General features: G+C 39.1%; 1 protein-coding gene across 4 annotated transcripts in view; it reads left to right on the top strand.

Annotated features, from left to right (window-relative positions):
• Positions 1–12,183, top strand: part of tjp1a (tight junction protein 1a) — a 108,772-nt gene that overhangs the window by 19,234 nt on the left and 77,355 nt on the right. For all 4 annotated transcript variants that reach the window (XM_030726368.1, XM_030726365.1, XM_030726367.1 and 1 more), the window contains exon 2: positions 5,009–5,222. In XM_030726368.1, the coding sequence (XP_030582228.1) occupies positions 5,009–5,222 (214 nt within the window). The remainder of the gene's footprint in view (positions 1–5,008; positions 5,223–12,183) is intronic.

Below are 12,183 nucleotides of genomic sequence, written 5' to 3'. Positions count from 1 at the left end.
CCTCACAAAGGGTTTATTATAAATCTTTAAAAGGTCGTGACTGTAGAGGTCAGGAGCACCTAACACAATGAGCTCTGTTTTCTGTACGTTTAAGTTAAGAAAATGTAAAGCCATCCATGTCTTAATGTCTTCCAAACAGTCTAGTAAGGCCTTCAAAGGACTCGTTGATTTTCATTTCAGTGGTAGATCTGTGAGTCATCTGCATAGCAATGAAATAAGATGCCATGTTTTTTAGAGTACTTCACTGAGCTCCTGAGAGCGCCCCATTCTTTCACAAATGTTTGTAGAAGCAGTCTGCATGTTTTTATACACCTGTGGCCATGGAAGTGATTGGAACCTGAATTCAAGGGTGAATCGGAAGGGTGAGTGAATACTTTTGGTAATATAGTGTATTTGTTAATTTTAAGTTTAATTTAATCTAAAATTAAATAGTCTACTCACAGATTTTGGAAACCACTGCTGTAATATATTTAGATGAAATAATTGTGAGTCCATAAGAGATGCAGGACCAAAATGCTCTTCCAAAAGTCTCATTACCTCATAAAGCTTGTGTTTTCTTCAATGACTCAAAAGTAAAGCTGTTCAGCTGTTCAGCTGCCAGAAATAGCAGGCTTTAAAATCCACTACAGCTGTAAAACATGGTTTGGGGCTGCATTTCAACCAGTGGTGTTGGTTTATGGAATTATGAACGTAGACATGACAATGATGAGCATGAAAAACATGTCCGAACTTTTGACCAGTACTGTATTTCCCATTTTCCTTGCAAAATATAAAGAAATGGCTCAAGACTTTTGCACAGTACTGTATCTTGCCAAAAAAACCTGTGCAAAATAAAAAGTCTAATTTCAGCAGGCATTATTTCATCTTGTTTTATGGAAATAGACACCATTTTCATATTAATGTCATAAAATACAATGCTGCAAATCCTTGAGCCACATATTTCTGGTTTCTTTGTTACTCTGTGATATTATCTGCTAATGTAGGATTAGAAGAATGACCTACAGGTTGTAAACCATCATACAGACAGAGGCCCTATCAGCACTCCTCATTCTTAGGAGCGTGTTGTTAAACCCACAGAGCTTCATAAGCTTTGTGTGTGAATAAAAGCCCGTTGTGAAAGTAACACTGGGATTACAGTGACAGAGACGGAGCTCTGTATGTGTGCTCAGGCTGTTTGTAAATACGCAGATGCATCAGCTACAGGTAAACAGACAGAGATAGAAAGCCAATGACCTTATATTACTGAAGCACTTACATACTGCACGTGTGATTTTATAGCATTAAAAACAACTTTCTTTAGAGGCTGACTGTTGATGTAAGGTCATCAAAGATCCACACTGGTGTGTTCAAATATGTAAATGAGAAGTGGTTAAAAATGTTTTATTAGGGGGCACCTGGGTGGCTTAGTGGTGAAGCCGGCAACCACATACATATGCTGTGTTGCTGTGTGGGCGACGCAGGCTCAAGTCCCGGCCCGTCACCAATTTGCCCACCTGTCTTCCCCTGTATCTTTCCCCCAATTCCTGTCTCCCTCCACTGCAGAGAAAAGCCGCTGTGGCAAAAAAAAAAAAAAATGTTTTATTAGCACATTACTGTCCATAATGGACCATAATTTCTCAGTTCATGTTAGAGATATTTTCAGAAATGTTTAGAACTAAAAAAACTGGCCGTTACTTTAGTCAGAAATAAAGAGTTTTTAATAACAACTAGAAGATGAAGTGCAGTGAAACTTTGCAGTTACTTCTTGATTCCCTCAGTTTTAATAATAATAGCTTTTGTGATCCCTCAGCTTTTCTAGTGTTAAACTGAGAAAGTGAATATGGCAAAAATTGCACACGACAAAGCTCTCAACTCAGCCTAGAAAAATCAAGAACTGTACCTGATTATATACCTTATTTAAATTTGCGTGAGTTTCCTCTTTAATGTTGTCACCTTGGGCAGTGTTTCCAGCACAGATCCTATTTTTAGATCTCTATTTTTAGATCTGTCCTGTTCAGGCCACTTGCACCTGTGTCTCCAGCGCAAAAACTAGCTGGCGTGCACCGCAATTCAGGTGCCCACAGTACTTTACAGTAGAACTCAGTCTGACCCTCAGGATGAATTCACAGCACACAACCTGTTAACACTGAAAAAATTATGAGCATGCTCCTGGTTGCCCTCCTAACCAGATGTGCCACCTGCATGCTTGGAGAATGTGGGCTCTTTCACTAAAATCTGCTGTTTGGTCTCTTGGTCATAGCCTTAATCACCGGGATCGTTGACATGATGGTTTGTCACAGATCTTTGCCTTGAGGTAATCACAGAGGTGCAGAAGCGGTACAGAGTTGCACACAGATGTGACTTTGAAGGGGAAATCAGTCAAATTTAAATCAGACATGGTGTTTTTTCTTATCTTCTAAGCATCATGTCAGCATTGTCATCGTGGGTATGTTAATATGCTTTGGTTAGCATTCAGCTTCTGTCATCTCTATACGCTAAAGACAACCTCTGAGACCTGCTATTAAGATTTTTAGATTCCCAAATCTTGTTAAGAAATATGTTTTCAAAGGTCTTTAACACATTCATCAAAAAAGAAAACAAATTCTGTTATCCAGTTTCTCATCTTTTTTTCCCACTATGAAAGGATCAAGAGGACAGTGCCTATCAGTGAGTAAAAGCAGACACAATACAGGTCTCGAGTCTGATCCCCTTAAGTTAATATTCAGCTCAGACACAGCGCAGCTATTGATCTGCATTGTTTTTTTTAATGCTGTTTCACATTAAACCAGAGTTGGAGCTGCAGAAAAGGGAATAGAAAAAGGCGAATATATTTATATTTAGTTAATTACATTAAGGTGTTCCTTGCGAACTAAATGCGTGCTATAACGGTGAAGTGACTCATTTTGAAATCCATACCCTTCACTGGACAGGAAAAAAGCAAGAACAACTTTTATTGGCAGGTTCAGGTTTAAATGCAGGTGCAAAGTGCTTAATGTGTGTGCTGTGACAATACACAAGAAGCAGAATAGCATTAAAGCCTTTTGATACACAGCATGCCACAAGTAAACAGCACTAAAATTACTATGATGTGTGTGTGTGTGTGTGTGTGTGTGTGTGTGTGTGTGTGTGTGTGTGTGTGTGTGTGTGTGTGTGCGCACGCACTCAGAAACTGGGCTTTTGGCTTCAAAGTTGGCAGTGAAGAGACTAACCAGGAACAAATGCCAGCACATAAGCGGCTTAATGGGCTTTAGAAAGGAGCAGCCAGACATATAGACACTATAGACGCATAGCATAGTAGGTGCTCTGTCATGAAGCCATGTTGCTGTTGCTTGTTGTGATTTGGTAATTTTTTCCACTGGTAAAAAGAGCCAAAAAAAGTGAAACTTGGCATAAATAATAGTCTAATTGAGGTTTTGTTATATTTTTAAACAGCATGCCAGTTATTGCCCTGAAATCAGTCTTTGTTTAAAGAAGCCTTCAGAGGGACTGGATGGTTTGAAGCACTCAATAAATTGTAGCATGTGGAGCCACCTTCTTTTGTTTGTTTTTCATACAAGTAGCATCATTTTTGCTTCCCATATGGTGACTATAACAAAGGCTTTCCATTAAAATGCTCGACAGACTTCCAAAGTTCCTGATCATGTTCCAGCCTTCCTCATGCTCAGAGAGACTGACAGCGTGTCAGTGGGTTTATTTATTTTTTTCCTTGAGACTGTCATGTATTGTCAACTTTAACACATGACAGTGTAATACTTTGGTACAAGCCTTTGATTGATGACTTGTCATTAAGATAGATCTGAAGTACAACAAATAGCCCAGCTTCTCTTTTAACGGCCTTAAATGCAGAGTTGAGCTGACTTTAGGACCACAGGCACTGATTATTTTTATTAATGATCACTGCAGATTATTGATCATTGATTGACGAGTTAATTTTGAAATAAACTTATTAAATAAAAAAAAAACAAACAAACATCTGTAACAACTTTCCAGCACCCAAAGAGGCTTTTTGAATTCTCTTCTTTGTCCAAGCAGCTCTCAAAACTTATTTGGTTTAACTTTTACAATAGAATTCTCTGTTACAATACTCCCATTAAAGCCATGACGTCTGCGTCTCCTTTCAGAGTGCAGGAGATCAAAGGCCGGTTTTTCACACACTGCTCCTGCATTTTTACTTCATTTTTGTTGAATAATGACATGGTGTGATATGTATTGTTGTTCATCTGAGTTTGAAGTTATTTTAAATTTGGTAAGGACCAGATGATATTTTTATTATGACACATTAAATCTGACAGAGAATGCAGTTTATTTGTACCATGACTGTAAATTTTGTTGTTTTTTATTTTTTTATTTTCTTCTTTCAGGAAATTCAAAATCACTTAAACAATTTTATTCTATTCACTTTTTGAGGCACGATAGGGGAAACTATCAAAATTGCATTGAACTGTTATTTTCCCCAGCATTTCGCCTTAAATCACCTTTGCAGCCAAGCATGTAAGAAGCAAAGCAGCTTCATTGTGGCTTAATAATAGAAGACAAGTGGATGCTGCCTACCTAGTGCCCATCTGCAGGCTACCCGCTGACATTCAGCCCAATTATTCACACTTGCTTAAATGCCACCACAGCCAACAGGAGAAGATGTCCTTTAAAAAGTAAAGACAACAAGAAGAAAGTTATGTCACTTTGATCCTTCAGGCATCTTTATGTTTTCCATCAGATACAGCAGTGCTGTCTGCTAGTATTGTGTGTCATGTGTGGCTTGCTCTTGGGAGAAATTGTCTTCATTGTGAACTCTGTGGTTTTTAATAGATTTAGTTACGTCAAGTAGTTGAGCAATGCAGCATTGGAAACATTCAGGATTTTAGCATGTACCCATAAGTGTTCAATATGACTGTAACAGGTGAATTCATATATATACATACATATATATATATATATATATATATATATATATATATATATATATATATATATATAAAACAAAGCTATTTCTAGCCGCTGTTTTCATTGACCTTTTGTGTTTCTGTTGCAGGGTGACCCCGCCAGATGGAGATTTATCCCCCTCAGGTGCTCCTGGATGTTTAGATGAGCCTATAGGTGCTACTGGTGGTGCCGGTGCTATGGCTATGCCTGCCACTTCCACTCTCTCATTGCCCATGAGCCAGGGGAAACCTTCCCTGCGTCGCATCAAAGGCCGCATTCACCGCAGCAAGAGCCTGGACAGCCTCGATCTGCTTGATTCCAATGTAAGGCCCACCATGCACAGCTTCACACCAATTTAACTTGTACAGAAACAGGAGAACTGAGAAGGCTGAAGGTCTGTGGTTTGATCCAGTCTGCATGTTGAAGTGTCCTTGGAAAGATACTGAAATCCAAAAACTGCCCACCTTTAGGACTTTGGGTGTTACAGGAAATGTGTTTTCTGTATAGAATAAGAAGTGTGATGTGAATTGGGGAATGTGAGTTGTAATGCGCTTTGAGTGGTTGGTAAGATGAGGAAAGCGCTGTATAAATACAGTCCATTTACCCTTCCATTTAACAGAGATGTTGAAGGGAAATAATTTCCTGTAGTTTCAATGCAAACTAAATGCCCAAGAAGTATCCTAATGGTTTCATTCAGATTGAAGCGACAGCGCTAATACAAACACACACACACACATACACAGGCTAACCTTTGGTTATGTAATATTTCTGTGGTTTTCAGATGAGCGCAGTTTAACACATTCCATATGTCTCTCTCTCTCTATGACTGGTTTATTCTCATGAAAAGTATTAATCTGATAAATGATTGGGTAAGCTGCTTGGACTTAAAAACCCTTCCTATCTGTGGGATTGTCCATTGAGCTGAGAACTGCGTTTGGCCCACTCTAACTGCTGGTCAACTCATGTGTACTTGTGCGTGTTTGCCCGGGCGTGTACCTGTGTGTGTGTGTTTATAAGCAATGTGGGCAGTTTGGTATTTGGGAAAGCAACCAACGATTTATGATGGTAACAAATGCCAACCTGCTCCTAATGCATGCTGGGTAAGGCTGTTTTTTTTGCATGGGACCACAGTGGACACAGATAAATACTGTATCTCCTTCCCTGCACAGTGCTACTAAATGTCTTTCTTTCTCCTCTACTACTGTCTTTGTGTCTTGACCCTCTGTAGATGTCTCCTTTAATAAATGTTCACAGCATGATGTTTCCTCATCCGCCCCCGACCTTCCTCTCCATGCTGACAGTCTGCAGTGTGTGTGTGTGTGTGTGCGTGTGTGCATGCATGCTTTAGTTGTTCAGTATATTAGATGGCCTTAATTGAGAGTTGCCTGGTGTCTCTGTGCACGTCTTTGTTCTTCAGGAGTGGGACTCACTTCAAGTGAGGCAGCGTTAGCAGCTTGCACGAGTTAAACCATTTTTGATGTGAAGGAGGGTTGAAGGTTGAGGAAAAAAAGTCACAGGGTGGAGGTGACAGTCAGGAACATCCTCAGAGATGACACAGCACAGCCTCAGTCTGAATGATGCAGCAAACACACACATACACACACTTGCATGTGAGTTTGTCAGTTTGATTGACTGCTGGCACGAGGTCTCCTGTCAGTTTCTAATTTTGAGACAGAGGCGAAAATATCTCATAGATTTTTAAAGCAACCTTGAGTGCCCTGCTGCATAATACTTGGCAGTGAGCTGTCTGGCCTAAATCAGAGGATTTTTTTTTTCCTACCTTGCAGACATGGTTGAAGGAAGAGCAGAGGTGGGTTGTACTGGAGCTGTAGAGGCAGATGGTCAATGAAAGTTAGATGTGAAGTTGCTGTTATGTCATCTAAGAAAACAAAAGCTTCCAGCAGTCATGGTGGAGTTTGGCTTGAGTGGGAAATGCAACGTCCAACTATAGCAACACTGTTGCTGAGGATAAAAATAGGGCTGAAAGATTCAAGGAAAAAAGATATCTAAATATACATATATTTATATATTTTATTGACAGAATTGTAATTTCCATTCCATTAGGTTGTAATAATAAAGACCCTGAATGTATCACCTCAATCAATTTTTCCCACACTTCTGATTAAACCCTTCTGACTAATGTTAAGTGGGAGCTCAGTGGTGGTGTATGATATATTTGTTGTTTTTGCCAATATGAAATACATTGGTTTGGTTTTGCTTAGGTTTCCAGTACTGTCAGTCCAATCACATCAAAACAAAGGACGACAACTCAATTTAAAAATACAAAAGTGTATTTTTTTGCTAAAATCACAAATTTGAATGTGAAAAAAAAAAAAAAGCCAGTAAAGATTTGACTGATGTTTTCAGGGACTTTGTGAAGGATCCAGTCACGTGGGTGGAGAGACCAGTCGGCAACCCATTGACAACCACCAGTTGCTAGGGAAAGTGGTTGCTGGAGGTTACTGACATTCACTGTGAAATTTGTCTCTAAAGCTGCAGTCACATAGGCCTAGAGACTGGGTAGAGGCCCCCTGGCAACCATATGTTGCCAAACAAACTGTGTGCTCCCCTGACCATTGCAGACACAGGCTTGTCTGCAAACAGCCAACTGCTTGCTCAATGCTAGTGAAACTTAAAAACATTTGATACAAACTAGAAATGGAGAACATTTGCCATCAGAGTAAAAGTTGGGACTTGCTGTTGCAACCAACAGAAGGCGCATATGTAAACCAGTGAATACTATGTCTCAGCATCCCATGTGTTAAGGTTTCATTACCATTTTGCTGCAGCACCCTCTTTGTGACCAATTTCACCAATTGTCAACTGATCGGGGAAAGTGCATTTTCCCCTGTGATTGGTCGTAGACCGGTCTATAGGCTGGTGTGACTGATGCCTTACATAGTTGCTTGTTGTTAAAGATGTAGCATGTAGCATTTTGATAAATGATGGGAGAAATTCAACTTACTGCTAAAGTTGCCTCACTTTTTAGCCCACATTTATATTAAGAGGCATTAAACTGATCTTCTATACCTGAGAGGAGTCAATAAGGTTCAAATTTAATTCACAGGGTTTTGACCAAGAGGCAACCTCCTGGCTGAAACAATACATGGACGTGCCAAAGACCTCAGTTCCTTGAATGGTCACTTGAGGCTAGCTCGAAAAGCAAGTCAATCGCCGCAGACTTAAAATGTCCAACTTTAGAGCAGAAACAAACACATTTACAGCCTCTTACAGGAAAACCAGCCTGTAAACAATTTTGGTCTCTATCTCTTTGTAATAAATGTACTGTGGGCAATCATCCATATCATTTTTATTAAAGCTTAAATTCATGCATCATTTAGGCTCTAGGTGCTTTGACAGGTGTATGCCAATTAGGTTTGTTCGCTATTCTAGTAGGCAGCACCTCAGCTAATTTATACCACTGGACATAGTAAAATTAGCTATGGATTGCTGTTGGGACCCTGGACAGGACCGTGACAGCTGTGTAGTTTAATATACTAATAGCCCACTCAAGAAGTCTATTCTCAAGTTTGGCCAAGTGAAAATAGTATTTTATTCATTGTTCAGCTCTAATTAGAAGGTTTCTCTGTCTATGGTGAACCTATAGTTTATGGAGGCATCTTTCAAATGAAGTTTGATAGTGTTAGCATTCCACTCTCATTCAAATATGGTCACTTGTGGTTCCAAAAAAAAAAAGCTGAACTTCAGATCAACCAGTGACGTCAGTGTCTGTCTCAGTCGATGATTTTCACTAATGATCCCCACTGCTGCTGAAAGCTGTGTGTGGTAGGCGCTCTGGCTAACATTAGCATCAAATACTAGCAGGGTTATCTTGCACCTCAGCGCTTTCTATTAGATATGTAATCTCAAAATGATTTTAGCAGGTATCTTACAAAAATTTTCATTCTTTCCAGTTACATCTAAAACTCATGCAGCTAGAAAGAGCATGGAAAAAAATTACATTTTGATGCCAAAACCACACTAATAGCACAAATAATAATAAAGTTACACCCGATTAACTACTCCGTTAGCATGCACTGTTTTACCATTATAATCAATGAAAACTGTGATCTCAAAGTGCAGTACGCGCAGAAAAGTTAGCATTTTTTCTTTGACTTTAAATCAATATTTGAATGAAATTTTCTGCAAAGAGAGGCAGAAGTATGGCAAACAGAAAATGTAACAGCTGAGAAAACAGCTTTACAACAAACAGAATAGTTTAATTTTGTCTAATCTGCCTTTTTTTTTCATTTGTTAATTGCATTGGCCGCCATGGGCTGTCGCTTTGACAATGGACATATTCCTTACGTTATTAAACTACTTTAATAACGTAAAAACGTAAAAAGAACGTAAAAAAAAAAAAAAAAAAAACTACTTTCTGATCAAGAAAACTTGATGAAACTTTAACAATTTTAAGTTGAAACATAAAATTACACATCCATATACTTTAAATTGATGTCCATATGTGCCATCAGGGTTTTGACACGTTAACTTTGGCGAGGTTTTTGAAATACAACTGTTCAATACAAAAGACTTGACAGAATCAAAAAAATCGAAAAAAAGACCGTCCAGGGGGAGTCCCCCTGGAAATCACGGAAAATACACACCTTCATTTGGCCAGAAACCCGGTTTTTGGCAGACCGCTTCAGCATATTAGTCGCGGGTACAAACAGGTTAGCGCGGACTGTTTTGCTAGGCTATGCTGCAGTTATTGTATTATGCCTAATTTTAGGATGTCTTAATTTATAGATTTACAGATATATAGGTTTATAGATTTGTCACTGTTTTTGTACTAAACCGTTTATCTATGCTATAGATAGATAGCATAAATAGCAGCAGCGCTGCCATGAAATGCTCATATAGATAATTTTAAAAACATTATTTGTGTCACATCAAATTTTAAAAAAGCCCCTTCAGTTTCAAGGTTGGCATTATATTATTAGTAACTTTTCAGACTCTCACAGCATCTTTGGATTTGTTCTGGCACCAGTCCTGCATTTCCTAATCTGTCAGCCAGTGCTGAATTTGTAACATACACTGATGTGACTCCTGCAGGAAGTATTTTAGGCAGGAAAGCCAGAGTTACTCTGAGAGTCAGAGCCAAAGTGATGCTTCACAGTCTTGTCTTTAAAGACCACCCATCAGCAAAGATAGTCTTCAAACGCAGCCTTGAGAAAACCTGCGAGTTAAAGCAAACCATCCTTCCTTTAATTTTTTCAACCTTACTTTCTTACTACTGCACCATAATAACAGTAACCCTCAATGTTTTACCATTAGCATCAAAAAATATACAAGATGCAGACTAAAAACAAGGCCTCTGTATCCGTTTCATCTCACTTGATCCTCACCCCATGACATCAAATACATTTTCTCCTGTTTACTTGCCCTGCTGTGGACCACCACATGATGTCCACGAATGCAAGTTTATAGCATGAATAATAGATGGAAGAAATGATCCACTTCATAAAGCAAAGTTTTCTTTCTTTCGCTTGTGGCTATTTTTTGCATGATGAAAAAAAAAAAAAAACAGCTTGGTGAAGACTACAGAGAGAAGATTCTGAAAACTCTGTGGTTAAACTGGGTGAACTCACCTGGGATTTTAGCTATTATTTATTCAATATAGAAAAGTAGCTCCTCTATTTGTCTTCTAATGCAAAGTAGCTGCCAATGTGTACTTCAGTAAGGGAAAACATTGATTCTTTACAACACTGTCAGTGTTTAGATGTGTGTATGCATATGTGTGTGAGGTGTGACCTGATATGCAGAGTCCTTGAGCTGAAAGTACACAGTGTTTTAGTGAGCTCTGTGGGGCACAGTGCCACGTCTGCTGCACTGTGGTTTTTATTTATCACTTAGTCTGCCCAAATAAGTTGACAACATGCAAAAGGTTTGCAAATTAGAGTTATGCATAGTTGAAGAGAAAAAAAGTATATATCTCAGGTTAAATATCTTATTAGTACTTATAAGTACTGCAAAAAAGATTCTGGAAAATATTTTCCAGAATATTTTTTAGCTGTTATTTAGACAAAGATCCCTTTGGGGTTGTGTCAGGAAGGGCATCCCGAGTAAAAACTCTGCTATATCAAACATGTGGAGCTACCCGCTGTGCTGACCCTTGTGAATAAGGGAGCAGCTAAAAGTAGTTTTTATTTATATGCTAAAAAGATTTTTAAGTGCAGACATCTAAAACTAATTTGTTTAAGACAGTATATTAAAATATGTATTTTATGTTCTAATCTCGTATTCCTTTGTGAATAATTCATTTATTCCTTGTCTTATTCTAAATGTGTGTCAAAAATATATAGAGAGTTTAAAAGATGTACACTCACCACCTACTTCGTTAGGTGAACCTGTTCAACTGCTCGTCAACACAAATTTAAACTTTTATTTTACGAGGTAAAATATTTGAGAATCAGTTCTCATTTACTAATGTGACCTGGCCAAGAGGCCAGAAATATATAATCAGCCAATCACATGGCAGCAACTCAGTTCATTTAGCCATGTAGAATGGAGAAGAAAGATGATTTAAGTGGCTTTGAATGTGGCATAGTTGTTGGTGCCAAACAGGCTGGTCTCAGTATTTCAGAAACTGCTGATCTACTGGGATTTTCCTGCGCAGCCATCTCTAGGGTTTAGAGAATGGTCCACAAAAGAGAAAATATCCAGTGAGCAGCAGTTCTCTGGGTGAAAATGCCTTGTTGATGCCAGAGGTCAGACGAGAATGGGCAGGCTGCTTTGAGCTGATCGCAAGGCAACAGCGACTCAAATAACTACATATTACAACCAATGTATGCAAAAGAGCATCTCTGAATGTGCAGCATGTTGAACCTTGAAGTGGATGGGCTACAGCATCAGAAGACCACACTAGGCACTGCAGTTCACAAGATTGGAAAAACATTGTGCATGAACGCATGGATACATCCTTCTTTGTATCAACGGTTCAGGATGCTGGTGCTGTAATGGTGTGGGAGATATTTTCTTGGCACACTTTGGGCCCTTTTGTACCAACTGAGCATTGTTTAAACACCGCAGCCTAGCTGAGTATTGTTGCTGACCATGTTGATCCCTTTATGACACAGTGGCACAGTGAGTGTACCCATTTTCTGATGGCTGCTTCCAACAGGATAACATGCCATGTCACTAAGCTCAAATCCTCTCAAACTGGTTTCTTGAACACAGCAATGAGCTCACTGTATTCACATGGCCTCCACACTCACCAGCTCTCAATCCAATGGAGCACCTTTGGGATGTGGAGGGAATGGAAGAGTCACATGGATGTGCAGC

The sequence above is a fragment of the Archocentrus centrarchus genome, chromosome 3 (genome assembly GCF_007364275.1).
Source record: "Archocentrus centrarchus isolate MPI-CPG fArcCen1 chromosome 3, fArcCen1, whole genome shotgun sequence".
Classification (NCBI taxonomy): Eukaryota; Metazoa; Chordata; class Actinopteri; order Cichliformes; family Cichlidae; genus Archocentrus; species Archocentrus centrarchus.
The sequence above is the reverse complement of the archived record's forward strand: the minus strand, read 5'-3'. Positions and strand labels throughout refer to the sequence as shown.